We start from the raw sequence: 25,707 nt of genomic DNA, 5'->3' as shown, positions 1-25,707 counted from the left end.
CCCGCGTATCATCCCCAGGTATCGATCTCCACAGGGTCTAATTAGAGAGATTTCTCCTGCAATAACAATTTTTAAAATCTTTAAAAAAAATATATATTTTTTTTTTGATCGTAAACGCAATTTCGGAATAATTCAGAAGTCACTCCAGTCTGACGCGATCCTCATCAGTCAGTTTCCTTCTGATGTTTAGTAACCAGTGTGATATGATTTATTAATGATCAAGCAAACAAATACAATAATAATAAGGAAATAAATCAAATATAAAACAATCAAATGCTGCATAAGGGCCTGGTTTTATAGTGACTCATAAAATACCTCGGTTTAATTTCACGGCCTATTTTGCACCAAACGGATTAGAGCGAAGGACTTTAAATGGCTTATTTACTAAATAATTTCACGCCGCAGTTATGAATGAACTCATTATTATTTCCCGGTTAAAGCGCACCCGCGAAAGTCGGCATTAACACTCGATCTGATGTCCTGCTTTGCTTCTGATGAAATCAATAACTTTTTTGAAAATGAGCAGAAAAAGCTTAAAACATGCAATTAGTTTAAAATCTGCTGCGCACTTCTGCTGCCTAATTAACCATCAGGACTAATTTAAACAAACGATTTATTTCTAAAAAAGCAGTGTGTGATGGCCCTGGTGATTTAGTTTATTGCTGTTATTAGTGTTATTACGGAGCCTCTATTATTCTTCGTTCTTTACACTGAACCCATAGCAAATGATTTTACTAAATGATAGGACGAACGACCAGAATTGATTATTTTCCCGTAACAGCATGCTTTCAGCTTTTACCGCTAACATAATCCACAGCTACCGAACGTCACGATTCACGTCTTTGCTTTTTTGATGGAATGAAAATGAAAACATGGGTGACAACATCGTAAAAATAGTCTGGACTAGTTTTTGGACACAACGTCACGTGCACGATGTGTGTGATTTTTAAGGCGACCGAGCTTTCTGCTGCTTTAACGTTCCGAGTAAATTTGTGGGGTTTTTTTTCCTCCTTTCTGCCCTCTAGAGGGAAGTCTTGAGTCACGTGCAAACGGAGCCTCTGACGAGAATGGCAACATCAAATAGAAATCCTTATGCGTTACTTTATGTTGTGCGTTACTTTATTATATTTGATCGATTGTCGCGTGACCTGAAGTTTTAACAGCTTTATATTTGTATGCGCTAAGATCATCACTAATCCGACAGAAATCATTCACTTTATAAAACTCTAATTTGCTTTTCACATCCATGTTTTATTTCTCTTTATTCTAAATCCCTGAAAGTGTTTAAGATCAGGAGAACTTCTGACTTTACATCAACTTTCCATGAACATCGCATCGCATTGGAGAAGCAAACACTGGCCCGGTAATCTCCCAGTGTTAAAGGCATTATTGGCTTGCCGTACTGGTTACCATGGAAACAACTAGTAGCTGATTTTTGATGAACGTTTGGTCCACCGAGGGTTAATTCAGTCAAAGGCAACAAGATGTGAAATGGACTAATCGCTAAAAGTTACTAAAAGATCCTCGCGTTGGTGCAGGTGTCGCTGATTCACAAGACATTGACTTGCAGATTTATTTTTTATTTTTTTATTTTAATCTAGCTGTGTGTGTGTGTGTGTCCACCAACAATCATTATTCTTCATGAATTAACCATTTGTTTGACAGCTGTCCATCTCCTCTCTCTCTCTCTCTCTCTCTGTCTCCCCTCCCTTCGCAGTGATGTAAAGGCATGAGGTCGAGGCGGCGCGGCTGCATGACGGCGCTCCTTGCATGACCGATTTTGCTCTTGAATAACACCTCAACCAACACTAACACCTCTCGCTTTCTTCCGTCCCCCGGTCCCGCCGTTCCGTCTGCATGCATACGCTGCGTGTGTGAACGTCCGCTGTGTCCCAGCATGCAGCAGTCTGTGGGCGGGGCTTGAAGGTTACCGGAGAGTGACGTAATAATGATGATAATAATAAGTGTTGCGCTGTATTAATACGACAGTCTCTTAGGTCAGCATTTTGTTATTAACTCTTGTCTTCTTTTTCATATTTATTATCACTTTTTTGTTTCCTTTTTTATTTGAATGCAGTGTTATTTTAATTTCATGACCCGCGTGAGCAAACGGTGAGCCTCTGCACGGCACGGCTTCACTTTATTTATTAAATGTTTATTTTCCCAGAGCTCACAGCGCCACCGCTTGGCGGAAACCACGCACGAGAATTACGTTACATTACGTTTCTGTTTTTTCTTTCTGACAGGGAACAGTATTAGGAGGTCGAAAAGAACAGAAAAAAAAGAAACAAGGTCAATAAGGAGCTTAGAAGTAAAATATAAAGTATTTAAGTCCTGGGTGTGCGTATCAGAGACCTGGCAACAGGACAGAAACCACACCTCGTACCAGGGCTCTTTGTTTTTGTTTTTTTTCATAAATGATTCTATAATATTCGTTTATTAAACATTTATTAACCATCAGATCTGATTGAACAAAATGTTTTGTTAAAAAAGTTAACTATGCCAGGGTTTAGGCTGCTTTCACAGGGTTTTATTTCCCTCCCAAAGAATTATGGTTTAAAATAAGGTGATTTTTTTTTTTTTTTTATCATTATTTTTTTTTTTTTTATAAAAAGAAAAAAAAAGTCCTTTCAAAAGTATGTTTAAATTAAAATAAATGAATGAATGAATAAATAAATAAATACATATATATTGTTTTTTTGACCAATCTGATTGCAGTTGAGCAACTAAATCACGCACAAATTGTTGGTTTCAAATGAGCTTTATTAATAAAATATAGTGTAGTAATATTTAGAGATTTGTCACATTTTAAATGTATTTTTATTATTATTATTATTATTATTATTTATTTTGAGTAATTAGATGCAAATCAGAGGTCCAGACAAGAAAGAAAAATTACACGAGTGTGGGAAAAAATGCATAAGTGAAAATAATGTGAACTATATGAAGCTTTATGATGCTAAAAATAATGAAAATATATAACTCTTTTTTTTTTTATAATTATTATTATTATTGAGCCAATTAGCGGAAATCTGGGACGTCCCACTTCTTTCTCCCACCAAAAAAAAAAAATACTACAAAAGCAAATAACTTGTTTGTTTTTTTTACAAATAATTACTGCTTATCATGTTCAATCTAAATGAATCTTTCGTCGATTACTAGTTACCATGCGTTTATATAAATTAGCTAGCTGATACTAGCAGAGGTTTATAAAATCGTTGTTATGGTTAACGTAATATGACCAGCCTGAAAAAACAAAACAAAAATGAAAGCAGCCTAAAATATCTAGGCATAAAAACCAGTAAGCTGAACCACAGTTGGCTCGATCACAAACCATCGAGTGCTTTTGCGTTGTTACATTTTACACAAGGACACAGAGAGACGACCGAATGACATCATCAGGTCTCTAGGTCTCTAACATGTGCGTCTGCGATACTAAAATATCGTTTCCGCATCCGCTAAGAGGCGTGTCCTGTTTTATTATTATCTATTTACTTTTTTTTTTTACCTCGGATTGATTGATTGATTGATTGATGACTCTGTGGACTAACACACTAAACCGTGTGCTGTTTATTAGCCCTTAAACTTCAAAGTCTTCTGCTGCTTCTTTTCTTCATCACGTCATGACGTCCATTCTTACGCGCCATTTTGTACTGTTTAACGACTTTTTGTTTGAATCTATATTTAGCTTAAGTACATTTGTAAGGGTGTTTGTAAGTCGAGGAACGCACAACGCGTGGACTAGACAACAGTGTTAGCCTATTTAATATGAAATTTACAAAGAAACGTTCACGATAAGAACCGTCCATTAGGAGAGGACCTGCTCTGATCGGACACCTCAAAAGAAAAAAGAAAAAAAAAGAAAAATGACAATGACATTTTGGTTTTTCGAGTATTATTATGGTTGATGTGTTTTTTATGCATAGAAAGATGTTACGTTTAAGTCAAAGTAGCAAATAATCTTTCCATTTGCCAAGTTTTATATTGCTTGTGTACAGTATGTACAGACGCTCTGTGTAAGGAAGAGAAGGAAATTCCTGCTCATTAGTTTGTATAATTATATATATTACCAAAAAAAGAAATTCATCAAGAAGGTGATTGATTTTAGTTTAATTATGTGTTGCGACTCGACGGGAAAATGTGCTTCCTTTGCTGCAAAACTGTACAGTTGGTAATCAAGTTGTAAATAAAGCTTGTATAAAATTCTGACCCGTGTCTGTGTGTTTCTATTTCGGTTATCTGTAATGTACATCGAACCCTCCAAGAGGTCCTACACTATTTAAATAATAAGTTAATTCCGGTAACATCATCCTGCTGATAGACTCCACTGCTGTCAGGGAACACCGTGGTCCCATGAAGACGTATAACTCAGTCAGCGGTAATGTTTAGGTACAGTAGGTTGTACATGTCAAAGTAACATCCACATCATTACCAAGACTCGAGGTTTCCCAGCAGAACATCACACTGTCTCCGCTGGCTCACCGTCTTCCCGTTGTGCATCCTGGTGCTGTGTGTTCTACAGGAAAGCAGTGCACACGCACACACACACACGGCTATGCATGTGCGGAGAAAAAGCCGCCTTCTTCTTTCGATGCTCTGTGGTCCTGTTCTGATGCTCACATACATTGACTTGAACCAAAAAACATTGAATTATTTTTTTTATTAGATAAAATATTATAAGATTTTATTTCATTGATGGATCATTTTATTTTTTAAAATTGGCATTGAAAATTAGCAAATTATGTCTAAGTATTTTTTTAATTTGAACGTAATGTTATATATTAGAATAAAATACTAATGTATTATAAACTTAATAATAAAAAATATTATTATTCAGTTTACAACTAGGCAGTTGTGGTACATATTGGGTGCCATTAATTTTGGCAGAAGATAGATAGACACACAGATGGACAGATGTGGTCAATGATGTTCTGACTTCTTTCTATTGGAAGGCATTAACTTAAACCAAAAACCATTAACTTTAATATCTAATAATTTAAATCCATTTTATAATTCTTATCATAAATTATTGAATATTATTATCATAAATGATATCTCATAACTTATTAGAATACGAACCATAAATTTTATAAAATTTCATTGGTAAATCATTTTGCTTCAAAAAAGAAAAGAAAAAAATTAAGCAAATTATGTCAATATGGATTTTTTTATTGTTTAATAAATAGTTCAGTGGTTAAGGCCTTGGAATACAGATCGAAAGGTCCTGGGTTCAAATCCCAGCACCACCAAGTTGCCACTGTGGGTCCCTTGGGCATGGACCTTAAGCCTCAATTGCTCAAATGTAAAAAAAAAAAAAGAAATCGATCTACCAAATGCTCAAATGTAATAAATTAATAAATGAAAATGTTAAATATAGGCTTAAAACACTAATGTAATAATATTAACTTTTTAGTATGTAAATAATAAAAATTTCAAATAAAGTATTATTATTATTATAATTATTGTTGCTTTTTATTGTGGTTGATCTGTTTAATTAAGAACCAAGAAGTTCTGGTACATGTTTTACAGAAGATAGACAGATATGATCAAAGGTTATTATCTGTGGGTTTTATTCATTTTTACGCATTTCATTTTAATGATGGGTGCCAATAATTTTGTGTTTTTGTGCTGCATGCTGTCGGATTCGTTACAGACTGAATTCAGTGTTTAAATGGCACTAGATGACGCACAAACCCTCGGCTGGCGACGCTTCTCCTTCCGTGGAATAATTTGGACTAATCCGGGCCGGAGATGAGGCGAGGAACAGAACAGGCTCCGGCTCTGATTACTATCATGTGTGTTGGAGTGCTTCACTGTAGTAGAGATGCTTTGGCAGTTTTTGGCTTCACCATGTCTGTGCAGATGAAGATGAGCTGGATCTTATTAAACCGAATGACACATGACCAGAGTTTGAACTTTGACCCAAGGTCTCAGAACATTCTTACTTTTGATGAACCAAATTACAGACAGACCTTCATTACGGAGGGGCTTAACTTCTGACGTCTGCTTGGCAAGTTTTTGCACGTGACCAATCAGATCGCGGGATTTCAAAGCTAATTTGTAATCACGTCCAAGTGCATGCTGGAGAAAATCCAATGCAATCAAGAGCTCAGTCTGTATCTATGGTGGATATACAATGATCAGGATGGGAGGCAGAAGGGAACATTTTGTCCCTGCTGTGTTGGATGTGATGGCTAGGCGACACTCCAAAACTGCAGACGAACTGGTATATTAATAGGAATAAATGATCAAAGTCTCATAAATGAATACGAAATAATATCTGCCAAATGTACTGGGGTCGAACAATGAAACTGAAACTCTGGCCCATTTATTGTTGGAGGTTTCATGGCTAAATTTGACCGGCCTGGTGGCCAATCTTCATTGATTGCACATTCCACCAGTAACAGCAGAGTGTGAAGGTTTAATTAGCAGAGTAATAGCGCAGTTTTGCTTAAAATATTGCAATGCAGGCAACATTATGAGTTATATCAGAGTTCAAAAGAGGACAAATTGTTGGTGAGCATCTCACTGGCGCATCTGTGACAAAGACAGCAAGTCTTTGTGATGTACTGTATCAAGAGCCACGGTATTTAGGGTAACGTCAGCATACCACCAAGAAGGATGAACCACATCCAACAGGAGTAACTATGGACGCAAGACGAAGCTGTCTGAAAGGGATGTCTACTGTTTCTACCAAAACAGTTCGTCAGGAACTCCACAGGGTCAGTGTACGTGGCCAGGCTGCTATAGACAAACCTTTGGTCACTCGTGCCAATGCCAAACGTCGGTTTCAATGGCGCCAGCAGCGAAAATCTTGGGCTGTGGACAACGTGAGACATGTATTGTTCTCTGTTGAGTCCACCTTCACTGACTTTCCCACATCTGGGAGAGTTACAGTGTGGAGAAGCCCCAAAGAAGCGTACCACCCAGAGTGAAGCATGGGGGTGGATCAGTGATGGTTTGGGCTGCAATATCATGGCATTCTCTAGGCCCAATACTTCTGCTAGATGGGCGCGTCACTGCCAAGGACCACCGAACCATTCTGGAGGACCATGTGCACCCACTGGTTCGAACATTGTATCCTATCAGGATGAAAATGCACCTTTACACACAGTAAGACTGGTGACCGAGCATAAAAGTGAAGTTGAACATCTCCAATGGCCTGCACAGGCTCAATAATATTTACAAGATATAAATATTATTGAGCCACTTTAGGGTGTTTTGGAGGAGCGAGTCAGGAAACGTTTTCCTCCACCAGTATCTCGTAGTGACCTGGCCACTATTCTGCAAGAAGAATGGCTCAAAATCCCTCTGGCCACTGTGCAGAACTTGTATCCGTCATTCCCAAGATGAACTGATGCTGTATTGGCTGCAAAAGGAGGCCCGACACCATACCATACTAATGAATTATTGTGGTCTAAAACCAGGCGTTTTAGTTTCATTGTCCAACCCCTGTATGTTCATGTATATCAGTATATTTAAATACAGTTTTTTTTCTTTACTGTATATTGCAGTATTTTTAGCAACACTCCCAGTTTTAGTGCAAGCATTCGGGAGGGAATAATGTGGGTTTTTTTTAACATTAGTCAGATTCTATAGGCACTTTTTTCACACACATCTGGCAACCCTGCTCTTGCTTTTGACATAAATAGTCTTACCTACTTTTCCCAGGTCACATTCCTATACAGCAGGACACACATAAAAATCTAAACCCGCCATCTGCAGGCTCACAGAAATTCCTGCTGGGAAAAAGAAAGCTACAGTACACCCAACCTACAGTTGCCATGTTGTAACAAATCCCTCCTTACATCTTCTGCGTTTTATAATCTGGTGAAACGCGCAGCAGCCGTCTCGCATTGACGCAGTGCAGATCGAGGGACCATGAACCGGGTTCACGGCAAAAGCATTCTCACATGGATGCTTCATAAAAACTTCCGGGAATGAGAGTCAGGAGCCAAAGTTAACACAAGGAAAAGAGGAAAACAACATGTTCATGTCGATCTTAATTAAAACGCCTCGTATGAGGGGCGTTTAAGTCAAACCAGGATTTGTGATGAATTTTCTGGTGGATGAGGGCATAAAACCGATTAACGCTTACAGACGAGGTGGCTCAGAGCTGCCGGATCCTTCAAAATTGACAGATTACTTGCAGAAGAGACACAAAAGTCTGTACACAAAACCCCTGTACATTGTGTACAATGTTGGTGTACATTCACCAACACCACTTGAACATTACAGGAACTCAGCTGGAAGTTATCGCCACGTCCCCTGTACAGTCCTGACCTCGCTTCAAGACATTTCCACATGATTGGACCATTGAAGGAGTTCCTGGGAGGCCAGCGTTTTAGACTTAAAGCAGGCAGTCTGATTATGGCTAAGATTTATTGAGAATATTTTCTACCTTGATAGTATCCAAGCACTGGGATAAGCGTATTAGTAAAGCAGGGGATTATATAGAGAATTAAAGGGAGTTTTAACTCTGATAACTACAGTATGTTCTGTTAAAGTCCCGCTTTGATTTGAACCCGCGCTGTAGCAAAAATCACAGGTTTATACAGTATAAACATGCTCTTTCTAATCAATCATTGTTGCTATAGTAACCTCTCTTTCTCAGGTAATTGTACAGTAGATGCTCCATAGTCTTCACCAAATAATACACGCAGTGTATGTGTTGCGTGTGCAGGGTTGCCAGGTCTCGGCAAAACCTCCATCACAAATGCTCTAAAACTAGCTCGAAACGTTTTGTATAAAACAGACATGTTTTCCTTATTTTTTCTATTAGCACATGCATTGTAGTGATTCCAGTTGAGTTAAAAGGTTTCACAGTTTCCATAAATCAATGCCAAAGTACACTGCTGCACTACGATTCAGACTGAAATATCACCCATGTGCTGTTTAGATTATAAGCACACACTGCAGACTACGGCATAAATATTGTAATTTGGAGTTTTTCTAGTAGAAACTTTGACTGTGCCGTGCAATACGCTTATTTTTATTTTAAACACATGTTCTCGGTGGTGCCAGTGTCCGGTGTAACAGTGTGTCGGATGCCGCAATTTCCCTTCCTGTGGGAAGACTTTGCCAAATCCTTTCAGAGGAAATAAGCTTATACATGTTTAACAAGTCACTAGGAGTCACCGGAGGACATCCCAGACTGATTTCTGTATTCATTAATTTGTTACATGTTTTGCGTATCAGATTAGACATTAGAATAGATTTCAGTTTTTTTTCTTGAGTGTCATGACAGAAAAGCGCTCACCATTTTGTCTAAGGTTTGAGTAATGACCATGCCACAACAGTCCCTGGCCAAGAGGACAAGAGAGTAAATTTGTCCATGCCTTCTGGATGGAAAGAATGGCACCTTATCTTTTTTGTCGATCACAGTGAAACTAGACAATCATGAGGGTTTGTAAGCTCATGCATGGAGAGGGTGATGGGTAGTGATTGATCAATGAGAACAATAGTGGTTAGAGACTAGATTATGGGAGCAGGGGTAGTTAAAGACTAGTTGATAGGTACAGTGGCGGGAAAAGAATAGTTGATGGGAGCAATAGTGGTTAGAGACTAGTTGATAGGAACAGTGGTGGTCAGTAACTAGTTGATGGGAACAATGGTGGTCAGTGACTAGTTGATAGGAACAGTGGTGGTCAGTAACTAGTTGATGGGAACAATGGTGGTCAGTGACTAGTTGATAGGAACAGTGTTGGTCAGTAACTAGTTGATAGGAACAATGGTGGTCAGTGACTAGTTGATGGGAACAGTGGTGGTCAGTAAGTAGGTGTGGGAACAGTGGTAGTCAGTGACTGATTGACAGAAACAGTGGTGGTCACTGACTAATCAATTAAATTAGTGGTGATCAGTGACTAGTCGATGGGACAGTGTTGGTCAGTGACTAGTCGATGGGAACAGTGATGGTCAGTAACTAGTTGATGGGAACAATGGTGGTCAGTGACTATTTGATAGAAACAGTGTTGGTCAGTAACTAGTTGATAGGAACAATGGTGGTCAGTGACTAGTTGATAGGAACAGTGGTGGTCAGTAACTAGTTGATGGGAACAATGGTGGTCAGTGACTAGTTGATAGGAACAGTGTTGGTCAGTAACTAGTTGATAGGAACAATGGTGGTCAGTGACTAGTTGATGGGAACACTGTTGGTCAGTAACTAGTTGATGGGAACAATGGTGGTCACTGACTAGTCAATTAAATCAGTGGCCATCAGTGATTAATTGATGGGGACAGTGTTGGTCAGTAACTAGTTAATAGGAACAATGGTGGTCAGTGACTAGTTGATGGAAGCACTGGTGGTTAGTGACTAGCTGATGGGAACAGTGGTAGTCAGTGACTGATTGATAGAAACAGTGGTGGTCACTGACTAATCAATTAAATTAGTGGTGATCAGTGACTAGTCGATGGGACAGTGTTGGTCAGTGACTAGTCAATGGGACAGTGTTGGTCAGTAACTAGTTGATGGGAACAATGGTGATCAGTGACTATTTGATAGGAACAGTGTTGGTCATTGACTAGTTGATGGGAGCACTGGTGGTTAGTTACTAGCTGATGGGAACAGTGGTGGTCAGTGACTAGGTGATGGGAACAGTGGTAGTCAGTGAATAATTGATAGAAAGTGGTGGTCACTGACTAATCAATTAAATTAGTGGTGATCAGTGACTAGTCGATGGGACAGTGTTGGTCAGTAACTAGTTAATAGGAACAATGGTGGTCAGTGACTAGTTGATGGAAGCTCTGGTGGTTAGTGACAAGTAGATGGAAACAGTATTAGTCAGTGACTAGGTGATGGGAACAGTGGTGATTAGTGATTAGTTTATGGGAACAGTGGTGTTTAGTTATTAGTTTATGGGAACAGTGGTGGTTAGTTATTAGTTGAGGGCAGCAGTGGAGGTTATAGAGATGTAGTTGTAGAGATCAGTTGATGAAAACAGTGGTCTGTTTATATAAAAACTGATGGTCAGTGACCAGTGATTAGTGATCGTTTGTATAAAAAAGATGGCACTCAGGTTACTGCCACTGTTTGGCATTTTATCAATACCAAAATGAGGAAGATTTATTAAGGCAACAATTCCACCTATGGCAAAGGGAGCTGACAAAAGGTGAAGCTATCACTGCTTGTTATAGCGCGTAGTTTGCTATGATTCAGTGAGTCGGTAAATCTGTGCAAAGCCATGAAAAATGATTATCATTGGCAGACTCACTGTGTGATCAAGGCTGCCGGCCAGATCTGACGTGGAGCATTAGGCTGCATTCACTTAGCCCGACTCCTTTGGCCTACTGATGTCATTTGGAAAACAAATAAATTAGTCCTGTCACTCAAAGTGAAAGCCTAATACTTATATTCTGGTGCCAATCTGTTAACCCCTGGGGACATTCTGGCCACACAACGTTCTCATTAATGAACTGTTCAGTTTGAATTTCAAATGGGGTGTAGTGATGACAGGAACAAAGCGCTCTATGGAGAACATGCGACTGCTCGTTGGGGGGAGCTGCGGGGGCTCCAAATCAAGCCTACATAATGTACTACTCTGCTGAATTATTTGGGACTTCGTTTAAGTGACTGTAACTTTTGAGAAAATCATGATCCTTGAACTTTTGATGGTAAAGCTAAAACAATGACCTCAGTTTTAATTTCAGCGGTCAAAACTATTCCTCCGGAGTGTATCCACTTAACGCAGATGTAGACTCCATAAAGGTTTTTTTTTTTCATCTCTTACTTGACAAATGCATTGGTTTCGAGAACTAATATTTTTGGATTAGTGCTTTGTTATTTTAGCCGCCATTGCTTAGTGGTTGTGCTTTTTGGCTAAGCCTTAATTAGAAACACAAATGAGGTGACATAACATGTGGCAGGAATCATCCTTTAAATTTTAGAGGAGCTGGTGTATTATGTATGATCGTGTGGACAGCGATGCTGGATGGTGTTCCAGTAAAAAAATTTTTTTTTTAAAAACAGCGAGTAATCAAGTCCAGGCTAATTTTTGCAGAAGCTTAGAATAAGCATTACCAAGGAGTAAAGCATGCATGTTTGATGTATCTGAGCTTGTTCTGGCAAGCTTTGAGTAAAGCTAAAATGTTTGGGACTTTATTTCATTGTTGTTGGATGGCTCAACGTTATCTATAAGCTCCATTTCCATCATATCCTTATGGACTTCCAAAAATGTAAAGACAGGAGGTGACATGTTGTCCAGTGATCGGTTTAGAACAAGTGCTGGTGGTGTCAAAGAACCTTAGAACCCAGGTCAAAAATTTAATAAAGAAATATATACTGTATATATAACATCGATGCAGATAACTGGAAAGCTATATATATATATATATATATATAGCTTTCCAGTTATCTGCACTGATTGATGTAATCAGAACATAGTTATTTTGCTTTAATCAGACGTCCTATTCTTAGAGATTCATTATCATGAGGACACACATTACAGGATGGTCTGGTATATAAGACATTCACTGGGATCATGTTGTGTCATGCAGTGTGACAAAGAATTATCCCAAACATACTGGTTGACTTGTGTGGGTTTTTCTGCAGTGTATGGCTAGGGCTGTATGATTTTTAAAAAATAATAATAATAATCACATTGTGATTATTTTGACATATTGTGATATAATTTATAGCAAATTATTAACTATTAAATATATCTTATTGTATTGAAAGGTATTTATCTAGACAAACAGTTGGACAAATTGTCTCATTAATTGGATAGTAGAAAATATTTATTTAATGACTCAAGATGATTGAAAAAAAAAACCTTACAAAATGTATTGACTGAAATTTTACCGATTATGCATGTTTTTGCCTGTTATGAATTTTTTTTTAATCGTTTTAAATAATTGCAAAGGTCCATAGTGCGATTATTTATACAACAGTTTTACAAACACCATTTATTATTATTATTATTTGCTGTATGATTTGTGTGTTTATCTGATCAGTTATTTTGCACATATTCCTCTGCTACTGGTGAAACTGACAGGTTTCACTGATGGTGACTGACAGTGAATGTAATCATCAGGGGTGAAATTCGTTTTAAATTCTTACTGGTACTAAGTAGCCAAAAGGTCAGGAGAATAAACCATTTACAGAACAGTCCTGTAAATCTGTAAATTCTTATTCTCGTTGTATTTCCACTTATTCTGCTTTAGAATGTCAGCTATGGTAACTTCTGGGGGTTAAATCCCAAATAGTGTTAAATGGAAAGCTAGTGCACTACATAGGGCGTACAACCTTTGTTCCACACACCAAGTAGTGCCCTTGATCAGGGGTAAAAGAGGGATTTGGGATCAGCCTTGTGTTAGAAGCTTAGTAGCTCGTGTAACCCCCGAACAAAACAACTAGGAAATTCAGAATGATATAGAATCATACCGATCAGATTACTTGGTCAGAACCGTCGTATTACGATATATATTTAGCGAGCAGGGATGCTGATGTCCGCTATAAATCAGATACCATAGAACAATATTTGTGCAGTCCTTAAGAAGCACAAGAGAAAAACACAAACCTGTTGAATGAAGAGAACAGTTCATTATTAATTTCTCATTGCCCTAAGCAGATGAATTGCTTGCTACAGCGCTTAGGTTAATCGGCCAACCTGATCACCACTTATCAAAGATTCCTATATTTAGTTGATCACAAGCTTGTGGCTATATTTTCACCCCACATTTAATTAATTTGCCACGGCGCTGCTCAAGCAGAAAGCCAGTGGTGGAAGCCGTGGACCTCCGATCTCTGTGATGGAAAGGAGAAATGGGAAATTGAGGTTGTTCACATCTTCCTCCCATATGTCCTTATATTCTTTTTGTCCTTAACACCGAGTTCATTTCCAGTGTGTTCATCCATTTAGTATACGTGTGGATGGAGCAATAGACTCACTTCACAACTTGGCAGGACACTGCTTCACTCCTTATTCAGATGGATGTGAATGTATAAATGAAGCTATGGCCTCCTGTCATGACAAATTGTGGATTAAGCGAAAAACATAACAACGAACCGACCGCGCGCCCCAATTCTGTCTCGCTATAATGTGAGTCAGTGTGTCTTTGGGAGTTTCGTAATAAATGTGTAAAAATGAGACCGCTATAGATCAGGTTAAATGTATAACCACAAAGGTGAGGGAGAGTCCCTAAAGGGAGGATCGGAAAGGGAAGATAAAGCCAATGTGGGCTATACTTCATCCTCCTGCACCGAGCTGATCTCCATGTCCAAGCCCAACCCAAATCAGTCACGTTCTCTCTCTGAGATATCGCTCCCTCATGCTCGTCTGTCCTTCTGCTGCTACACTTCAGCCAAAAATCTCAGCTCTAATTACGCTGTCAGTAATTACGCACATCAGGACTACAGCCAATGCAGTCTGTTCCACAGTTCAGAGAGTTCTCATGACAGAAACGTTATTGTAATTTATTCTTATTCGGCATTCAATCATTTGAAATTTCCATGGATGATCCGCGTCCTGAATACGTTCTCAGCTTGTTCACGTCATGCCTTGATTAGGGGAATTACATGCTTCTGAATGAGTTGTAAAGAAGCTTTTAGAAATATTCTCCTTTCATTTAAGTCAAAATTACTCTTCGGGAACACTCGGGATTTTTCTGAAAGCTCCATTTTGAACAGTTGGGGGGAAAAATGACTTCTGCAATTAGTAATATAATGCCTTTTAAACATTCCCTGTCATCATCTTGGATTAACTGGATAATTAATAGTATAGTATGGATTAGTTATTTATTTTAAAAAAATCAAGAAGATGAACTGCTCTAGGATAAATGTGTGAATTGCTCCATTTTTTTTGTTCTATGCTTGTGTAAAGGTTTGAATACACCCTGGGTGGAACGTCAGTCGATCCTTCACAGGAACAATACATTATAGGAGTGTTTCTGTGGTGGGAATTCGTGCCCATTCATTCTGTAGAGCGTTTATGAGATCAGACACAGGAATGGGCTGTCCCCAAACTGTTCCCACAAAGTTGGGAGCAAGAAATTGTCCAACATGTCTTGGTATGCTAAAGCATAAGTTTCATACCGAGACATGAGGATTAAGAGTTCCTTTCACTGGCTGAACCCAACTCCTGGAAAACAACCCCACACCAGTTTCCAGCAAAGTAGTGTATGAGCGCCTAACTATTGTACCCATATATGGTTCTTCTGTAAACTGTCACTACAAAGTTGGAAGTGCACAATTGTGCTTTTATGTCCATTGAGGCTGCTCGATTTCGACAACAAAAAAATATATATAACTGCTGTTATTTTCGTCAAACACGATAACTCACTGACTTTGGAAACATGATAGATTTATTCAACTTTAAATCAAACAACTTGGTGTATTTGACAGTGCAGATAAATACCACAGATATAAATGACGCACTCTGAATGAGCAAGAGTTGAGTGAGGTACGAAATCACACTGCAGTAAAGTAAAAGGATGTGATGAGAGCTTACTCACTCTTACTCATCATCTATACCGTTGTATTCTGTATACAGGGTCGCAGGGGGCCTGGAGCCTATCCCGGGAGACTTAATGTATAGCACAAGGTGGGGTACACCCTGGGCAGGGTGCCAATCAAGCGCAGGACGCACACACATATACACACACTCATTCACGAACTACGGGTCATTTGGGAACGCTGGAGTACCTAGAGCAAACCCTCCAAGTACGAGAACATGCAAACTCCAAGCACACAGACCCAAGGCAGGGATCAAACCCAGGACCTGGAGGTGCGAGGCTGAGCTCACTAACGCTCCAAACCATTTCCACAAATTATTTTTACAAACTTTTGATCATATAGTGAATTTGGTTCTTCTTCTTCTGCTTTGCTTTTCGGCTGTTCCCTTTCGCCACATTGAATCATCTGCATCCTCTTCTTTTACACCAACTACCTTCATGTCCTCTCTCACTACATCCATAAATCTCCTCTTTGGTCTTCCTCTAGACCTCCTGCCTGGCAGTTTCAACCTCAGCATCCTTCTACTGATATATATTCATAATCTCTTCTCTGAACATGTCCAAACCACCACAATGACCTTATCTCTCTAAAACATCTAACATTGGTTGTCCCTCTGATGGACTCATTCGTGACATATGGAGAACTTGTTTGCCAATGGCAAAAAAAATGAAACATCAAAAACCTCCTTCAGACTGGACACCACTAATCATTAGCAAGCTTCAAGTTCTTGTAACAAAGGTCGTTGCCATGACCCCTTCTTAGTCAGTGTTGTAATCGATCCTTTCAAAATATCCCAAATCCAGTCACTGCCAAGTCCAATGATACCATCAAGTCTCATTGGCAGGCTTGAAATACTCCTACTCCAGTTCACTGCCCATCTGGACCTTCTGATTCATTCGCTTTACTGGAAAACCTGTTTCATGTGGTTGCACGGTCTGTTACAGAGGTATGAGCGTCGTAAGCCTGTTGTTCTATTGAATACTTCCTCACGCAAGCCTTTTCAGCAAAACAGCCTAATTTGTGTGAATGAGTAATGTTTTGAAAATGCTTTTCTATGTTTTTACGAGCAAAAACTGCCAAAACCGATTGAACAACTGTCTTTAAGGGGTTTTCTCAGTCAGGCCTCAAGCTCGACCGCAGTTGCATTCTCGAAAGACGCGGTGCCATCGAGCTGCGTACGCACTTGGCCAAGGGGACTGAAAGCCATTTTAGCCTTGTTCGTTTTCACACGGCCATCCGCATCCAGCGGGGCTGGTTTTGCTTTGTTGTATTAATATTAATGGTAATGAAATACGGCTGTAAACGTGGACACCGCCTGCTTCTTTCACCCCCATGCTGCGACTCTGCTCGCCTCCCCGTCTTTGAAGAGAAAGCCTATACACCTCAGCCCCCATTAGCGTGCCTAAGGTCTGCCGAGGCTCCCCGGGACTCCTGTGGTCTTTGGCCTCTGCTTCAAGCAGAGCTCTCCGCGCAGGAGGTTAAGTAGGTGTATTGAGCGCAGCAGAAATGGCTCCATGATCCACTCCCTGATCTTCACAGACGCTGACTTCTCCCCTCTCAGAGACTGCGGTGGATTTGGCTGGAAACCTCTGTGAATATGAGTGCTGATACGGCCCTGGGATTAAGTGCGATGTATAGTGGGAACTCTGTGTCAGAGAACAAACTGGACATGGTTTCATGCAACGTTGCAATTTGTGCATCAGCATATTTGAGGAAAGATATCTGTTTGTGTAACTGATACAGAAAAAATGTGAAAAACAGAGTCGTTAATGACTTTTCCCCTCTTATTTATATTCCATTTCTCTTCTCTTTCTTTCTACGCATTTGCAGTCTCTCTTCTTTTATTTTTCATTTAAAGGTAATTTATTTAACATTCCTTTCTCTCTTATCTTATTTGTAGACCTTTTATGTCAATTATTCCCCTTGTTTTTGTCGTTTCTTTGCCTGCTGTTCTTTTATTTTATTTCCCTTCGTTTTTGCTTCCCTTTCCTGTTACTTTTCTACTTTCCTTTTTTTTTTTATTATTTTATTTTGTAAATAATTTTCCTCTCTTCTCCTTTTCCTTTACTTTCATATTTCAGGCCCGTTTCTTGTCCATTTATTTTCTTTGCTTTTCCTTTTCTTCCTGTCCTTTAAGTTTCTTTTCTTGACCTGTTTTCCGTTCTTTTCCATTCCCTACCTCTTCTGTCCCGGCCTTTTCTTTTTCTTTTATTTCCTTTTATGAATTATTTTTCTTTTATTTCCTTTTAGTTTCCTGTGCTGTTCTTTTTTGAATTTTCTTTCCTTTTCAATTAATTCATCAATTCCTATCCTATCATTTTTCTTTCCTGTTCTTACCTGTATAATTTCTTTTCCCTTCCTGACCTGCTCCTTTCCTTTACTGTAATTGCTTTTTGTAATGTCCTGTCCTGTCCTGTCCCATCCTTTTCCTTTCCTTACTTTCTTATCTTTTTCTCTCTTCTCCTTTTTTTTCAGCTAGCATTGTGACCAGAGACAGAACAGGTTACAGTTTCTATTCAGAGTACTGTCCCAGCCACAGATGAGGTATAGTGTGATGCTGAAAGGATTTTGAATGCTTTAATGGAGTCCAGAACGGGGCTTCATGCGTCTGGGAAACTGGCACTGAACGCCAACACCAGAGCCAAATGATGGCCCTTTCAGATCACCGAACAAGTGAGCATATGTCTTACCTGTTTAGTTTGGAAGAAATCCTGACAGATTGGCCCGGAGACTCGCTTTGATAAAAATGCTCTCAGATCTTTGGCAGTGAAGCGTCCTGTCTCCTTTCAAAATAACCAAAATAAATGGTCTGGAGGTTAACTGATGTTTGGATGAAGATTTGAAAAGTTCATCTGTGTCCACCTGGCTCGTCGATGAAGTGAGCAGTGGTCAGAGCGATGGTTTTTTATGAGCGTGCATTAAATATAGAGAGCAGATGCGATCAACATATGAATTAAAAGTGTGATGAATAATTTATCAAAGATACAGGCCGGCCTCCTCAACCTCAAAGGAGCAGCGGAGATCCGGCTGTGTGTGAAACAAGCAATAAAAGCAGCCCTGAAATGGATTTAATGCTGGCGAAGGGAAAAGTTAGTCATTATCCTTACAGAAAACTCAGTCAAGAATAATCATAATTTTATATGAATTCTATATGTGTGGTATTTAGATGTTTTTTTTTGTAGAGTTAAAATTTCACATAACAATATGTGTGCTTTATTTTCATCTTTAACATGTGACACTATCACATTATTATTTTAAATCACATAATCTCTCTTACCTGTATTTTTTTCATGTTTTCACATGAAATTAAAAATTTACGTTTTGACTGGATTTTGTTTTTATCACCAATTTTTTTTTCGTATTTTTGTTTAAAAATCATTTTCACATTTAGATTTTTAAATGATTTTATTTAAAAAAATGTATACAATTTTCATTTTGTAAGTGATTTTCTGAGTGATTTTATTTTTACATCATCACATTTTGATTTTTTTTTAACACATTTAAAAAAAAACACATTTTTACACATTTTTTTTACAGAATTTTATTTTTAAATCATGATCACATTTATGTTTTGTTTTATTTAAAAATAATCATCACATACATTTTTTTTACATAACTATATTTTGAAATCAACTTTTTCATGTCATTTAATTTTCAAATCATCAGATTTTTATAAATTTTTTACATAATTTTTATTTTATTTATTATTAATTTTATTTATTCGAATTAAAATCACATTACTATATTTTAAACACATATCATATCATATAATCACATGGCATCTAGCGCTTGGGATTTTATCACATTATTCTTTCGTGTGTTTCCTTGAATTTCAGGGTGTAATCACATGATCACGTTACTCGCATAATTGCAGATTTTTTTTCCCCACACAGCAGTAAAATTCATGTTTTAATTATTTCAAAGATAAATTTAAAGAGCTTGAAGAGGAAAATAAAAGTTACTGCTCAACAATGGGAAAAAGTTTATAAGAACCTCGGCATTTTATTCCCTGCTCATGGAAAACCAGCATTTCGTTTTATTTGTTCACGTTTTCTAAACGTGTGAGTGCAAATATTTCCGATTTTACTGCTGAGGATTTTCCTCACCGCCAGGGCCGGGAGATTAAAACTGAATTACAGCAAGCAGACGGAGGATCTTTCCAGAAAAACACAGCAAGTCCCAAAAAAAAACTGGACCACAAATCTGTGTGTGTGTGTGAGAGAGAGAGAGAGAGAGAGAGAGAGAGAGAAATGGAATTCACAATATCGTTTCCTCACAAAAAAAGGGAAATTAATCACAAATAACTGAGAAGAAATTAGGTCACACGCTCCACAAATCAAAATTACATCTGTGGATGTTTCAGAGATTTAAGGAATTGGGGGGGGGGGGGGGGGGGGGGTTCCTTTGAAGTGTAACTCAGCGTGCAGTAGCTACAGGTGAAGCACGTTCGTCCACAGCTGAACCTGGACAACATCCAAAAGGTCTCAGAGACACTGCGTCCTCAGTCCACACTAAATCATTCACTCCATTTATTTAACTATTGATTTTAATTCACATCCATGTGACATGATCATAAGAGTAATATGTGTATTATTAGAAATGCCACATTACATAACACGCCATCAGTTTCCGTCCTATCGGAATCAAGATCTCCACCAGTTACTGCTACAGTATAACCGCATGCTTCGAGTCTCTCAGTTGCCAAAAAGGTGAAAAATTTTCATACAATCTTCTAGAAATTTCTGTTTGACTCTGCCAGACATCACACACTCACTACTTTTAATCATGTCTGGAGGTCATTTCATTTCCTCTTTGGATTTTGCTGTTTTAACTTTTTTTTTTTTTCATCTTATCAAAAAATACATTTATTATTTTTAATCTTTAACATCATGGACCTCCTGAACCTAATACAATGATTAGTTTGAGACTTCAGCACTTGGCTATACAGTATGTCTGAATGTTTCAAGTGGTTCATCATCATTGATTTGTGGTTTTAATATGTAATGTTTATAAAACGGTTTAAAGAAAATTAATTAAAAAAAAACACAAAATGTATGATAAATAACTGTTTGGACTAGAAAGTTAATTTAAAGGTTATACTTTTTTAATTGCATAACTAATTAAATTATATAATTAATTGAGTAATCAATTGCAAATATATGTGCACTGGAGGCTCAGTGGTTTCTCACCTGCCATACAGAAGGTTCAGGTTCGATTCTGGCTGCGGTGTCAGTCTGAAGGCTGAATGAATTGGGAGGGTTGTGTCACAAAGGGCATCCAGCGTAAAACCTGTGCCAAGTTGTGTGCGGATCTCAAGGTCGGCTCCCGTGACCCCTCAGCAGGAGCAGCCGAAAGACTAACGACATTATTAAAATTACATAAAATAAATACAATAAAAAATGTATAGACATAAAAAAAGTATATACTTATTTTAAGATTTATTTGTATAATGTTTATTTTTGTTTGAATATTGATTATAGAAATAAAAACCTCTACCTCTATACTTGGAATTTAAGGTTAGTGAAAATGTGTTCAAACATCATTACCTATAGCATTTTAAGTTTAAGGCATGTGATAATTAATTAATTAATTAATTAATTTGGATTTGGTATATACAGTATGACCATAGTGTAGCAATAAAACAATCACATTATTTATTTGAATATAAAAATAATTCTAGCAATGGTATGCCATTCATAAATAAACAAATCTCTTATTTTATTTCAATTTAAGTATAGCGATTTTAGAAAAATAGGAATTAAATTATTGATTACAATTTAAAATAAAAAATGTATCATTTGAATAAGTGCATTAATGTAAAAATGGAATATTTGAATAATTGATTTAAATTGATTTTTAAATAATAATAAAAATAATAATAGTAATAATAATAAATTATATATTATTATTTATTTAAGGTTCATAGCAGTTAAAAATAATAATAATAATTTAGATAATGCTAGCAAGAGAAACAATTAAGCTATGAATAGAACTATAAACGTTATTCTAGCAAACGTGTTTTTATTTATAAATAAATTATGTGCTTAATTTAAAGTGAATTAGATCAATTTATAACTACAATTATTAAATTATTAATTGTATAAATTGTAATTTAAAGTACATTTTAAGTAAATCTAAGTATGGATGTTATTATCATTGTTCAAATTTATTTATAGCAATAAAAAATATTAATAATCTGAGTTTAACTGTCCTGCAGTGTTTAAATAAAAGTAATTTAACCATTTATTTACCTGTCAAGGTTAAAATTCTGCAAATGATGCATTTGAATTTAAAGTTAATTATAGCATACAAAATCATTTTTAAGAGACCCATTTTGCTTCATGTTGTTATAAACATGCTTGCTTATGTACAGGATGCTGATCGAGTCATAATTTAGTTTCTGATATTCTGTTAAAGTGTATGAAAGCTTGTGTGTGTACATGACATCATGTAAAACTGTAGAGATGTAGTAAATCTATTCCTAATCAGCGTACTCCGTAAATAGTAACTCTGCGTGTGAGGCAGTAGAGCTCGACTTGTGACGCAGCCCGAACAGTGACGTGTTCTGTGCTTAACTTAGTTCTGAGTCAATAACATGAGACCAACAAATTTGACTTAGCCTAGCTGTAAGGCATGCACGTCCATAAGCGGCTAATTACACAGCTCCAGATGGAATCCCTTTCTTAAATGGAAACAGAAACCCATGAAAGAGCATGTGTTTTTTCTTTCTTTCTTTTTTTTTTTTTTTTTGGCCTCTCCAATCCAGAGCAGACGTTTAACATGAGCGCTGTTCAGCACGGTCGTTTGTCCTGCGCCTGATTACGCATCTGCTGTCAAGGCTCAGGTCCCGAGCCTGCGTGGGAATGCCCACCTACACGTGTATTAATCTTTGTATTTTTTCCATAGCCTGTGAAAATAAACTTTACGCCAAGCGTGTGCCGTGCTGCCTGAGGGGACCGTAGCTCACGCCCGTAGAGACCAGCGGTTCCACCGCCCTCCAACGGAATGGCTTTTAGTGTCGCTGCACGTGGTTTTGATTGATGAAAAAGCCAACATTGGGATTAAAAGAAATGAGGAAGAAAAAAAAAAATCCAGAACTGGTAATTTTATAGGCACTTTATTAAATTATGACATATTTAGCTTTCAGTAGGGGGGTGTGGGGGAGGGGGGTGAGAAAAGGTGGGTGCTGGTGTTTATGTGCGTTTGTGGAGCGTAGAACCTGGACTTGAGAAGCTTTCCAGAAGAAGGAAGGAGACTTCCAGCGTCATTATGATCAACGCAGAGGCACTCGCTTTCAATTACGCTGCTAGACTGGAGCTCGGCATGGCAATGAATCTTAAACGTTTAGCCTAAACACACGGCTCGATATTTGAATTCGGTGACATTTCTGCAGACGGGTGATTAATGACACTTTCAACATAGATTGCTTATTCTTTTCCGATGGGAAAATGCTGTTCGGGCATGAATCGCGGCATTATTGAGACCTGCCTTTGTTCTGTAGGATGGAACAAAATTCATTATCATTTTAAAATTATATTGACATTAAAATTATCATTTTATCTCATTTTAAAGTGGATGGTGGATGGTGACGGGGTTGGAACATGAAAGTGTATCATTTTCTAAAATGTCTTTGTATGCTGTAGTGTTACAGGTTCCCTTACTGGGACTAAGAGGCCCCACCCTGTCCTGGGATGCTGACTGCTTTCCTGGCCTCCCCACCCAACAACAGTAATGCTCAAGTGGAGGTTCTTATAACAGCAAAAGCAGGGGCTAAATTTCAACAAATACATACGACTGTGCCGGATCAAGTGCTATTTTATAATCTGCTGAATAATGAAAACGGAAGTCATGCTGTTAAATTAGGATGATTTATGCACCGATGTATAATGTGTGGGTCGGCCCAAAAGTCTGGATCCCTAGGCAAACCAGGAAATGCTGTAAAATTCATTAGCGACGTCTCCATGTAAAGAATCCTGTCTTCATTCGAACGAGTTCTATTCAATCTTCTGTTGAGAGATTTGAAGAAATTTGGGCTGTAAAAAAAAATATGCATAAAGAAATAAATCAAAATATATGTTTAGTGCCTCTAGTACCAGCTTTATTTTTTGTTTTAAATAAAAAAAAATGACACTACATCATCTTACTTTTAATATTAAAATAAGAAAAAAAACATCCCTCTTCAGTCCATATTTTTCATGCTCGATTTTCGTCAAGTTTAAAATCAAAGTGCTTGTGTTTCTGAAAAAAGAAACAACAACAAAAACCTCAATTTAATCCCAGCTCTATCAGACACGACGGTCAAAATGAGAGTGAATCCTCCACACTGTCATCCAGCAGTTTACATTATCGAGACAGAAGAAAGAATAAAAGAGTCACTTTTCTATCTCTTTAGCTGCTCAGCTCTTTTTTTTCTGATTGTCTCATTTTATCTTATCGATTTTAATGTTTTCCAAAAGTGTGAAAGTTTATTTCCAAAAAAAATTAAATAAATAATAACAATTTAAAAAAGGTTCTGTACCATGAAGAACTTTAAAGCGTTCTAATCCATGTGTAAGTGGTTTATTACTGATCGGAGCCAACAAAGTGAATATGAAGTTTCAACGTCCGAAACACTGAAGCAGGAAACGGTCACAACACAACCGGTCTTTAATTTGCCTACAAGAAAACATGGTAAAGCGGTCAGGACTGACTCAGAGCTTACTCAGACTTTAAAGAAAGGCGAGACTTTGCAGTGAATATATGGACCATACAGTAGATCGATCGCACACACGATACACACTATTGAATGCACTACATTGGCAACACCGATACACTGATCGATAGGATGACATTGAGACTTATCAACAGTTCGTAATTTTTAAACCCACTTAAAAAATGAGTATTGGAAGCATTGTGCTTATTCTAGCATTTATAGATGCTGTAACATGTAACAATAATCTTTTCTTCTTCCAACAGATGAAGGATTCAGTCTCATACGGTATGTAATCGCTTACTGTAGATCTTCACTGCCCATTAAATTTGAGCCAATCCTACGAACTTCTTTAGATAATTATAATAATTTAAATTTCTTGATAATATCAAAAAAAGTTGATTTTTTTTTATTTAAACCAGTATCTTAAATCTGAAGGCTACTGTAGCAATTAAAGACAGCTGCAATTAAAGACAGCTGCAAAAGGCTGCGTGCTTAAAATGATCTTCTCCCCATCTGCATTTTCTCACCCAGTCTGTTTGTGTTACTGGAAACGGATTCCTCTCTGGGAATCTAAAATGTGAAAAATCTGCATCGTTCACACTACCGGTGTCCTTTTTATTAATGTCCAGATGTTTCACTGAAAAAAAAAAACAGAAAAAGAAAAAAAAAACATTAATGTTTTTCTTATGCCTGTTCCTGCTGTTAACTTTTGACAAATTCATATTTGTGCACTATTAACATGAACTAGTTCGTTTCAATTTGTGTGAATTGAAATTCAAGCTAGCTCTTGTGAAGTGTGAACTCGCGCAACACATCCCAGAATCTTTTGCGAGCCATTGGGAAGAGACGATGGCGGATAAATCAAAATTTTAGACTCCATAGTGTCTGTGTAACAATAGTATCTGCACTTGAGGTTGATAATTTGCTTTATGATGCGACGGTAAGGGCAGAAACAGCTGGCGATGTGCTGCAAAACACACCATCTTATTTTGTTTCTGTCTTTTTTTGGACTAAGCGTCCTTTAAAGAATGCGGCCCAGAATTGAGACAAAACTATGATATGGACCTCACTCACTCGCACTCATCGTCTGTACCGCTTTATCCCGTATACAGGGTCGTGAGGGGCCTAGAGCCTATCCCATGAGACGTATGGCCCACAGCAGGGTACACTCAGACACCCAAACACTCACTCATGTACTACAGGTGATTCGGAAATGCCAGTTAGCCTAATCTGCATGTCTTTGGAAGGAAACCAGAATACCCGGAGGAAACCCACCAAGCATGGGGAGAACATGCACACAGACTCAGAGGCAGGAACCGAACCCAGACCCTGAATGTGCGAGGTGAGAGTGCTAACCACTAGCACACCCTGGTATAAACGTGAACTACTTAAATGCTTTATAACTAGGAAGCGAATGTTTGATGTTGTATATTACAGTAATTCTGCTAATTGTGACCTCTGCTGCCAGGGATGAAACATCACGAGTCTTGTTGGACACAAGTTTGCATGGAGTTTGCATGTTCTCCCCAGGCTTGGTGGGTTTCCTCCGGGTTCTCCGGTTTCCTCC

At 37.9% G+C, this 25,707-nt stretch overlaps 1 protein-coding gene across 3 annotated transcripts in view; it reads left to right on the top strand.

Annotated features, from left to right (window-relative positions):
- hook3 (hook microtubule-tethering protein 3) overlaps positions 1-4,209 on the top strand; it is a 36,717-nt gene extending 32,508 nt beyond the window's left edge. For all 3 annotated transcript variants that reach the window (XM_053485328.1, XM_053485329.1, XM_053485327.1), the window contains one exon: positions 1,718-4,209. In XM_053485328.1, the coding sequence (XP_053341303.1) occupies positions 1,718-1,733 (16 nt within the window). In that variant the 3' untranslated portion in view covers positions 1,734-4,209. The remainder of the gene's footprint in view (positions 1-1,717) is intronic.
- Positions 4,210-25,707: the final 21,498 nt, after the last annotated feature.

Source organism: Clarias gariepinus, chromosome 24 (assembly GCF_024256425.1).
Source record: "Clarias gariepinus isolate MV-2021 ecotype Netherlands chromosome 24, CGAR_prim_01v2, whole genome shotgun sequence".
Lineage (NCBI taxonomy): Eukaryota > Metazoa > Chordata > Actinopteri > Siluriformes > Clariidae > Clarias > Clarias gariepinus.
Note: the sequence above shows the minus strand (reverse complement) of the source record. Positions and strands in the feature narration are given on the sequence as shown.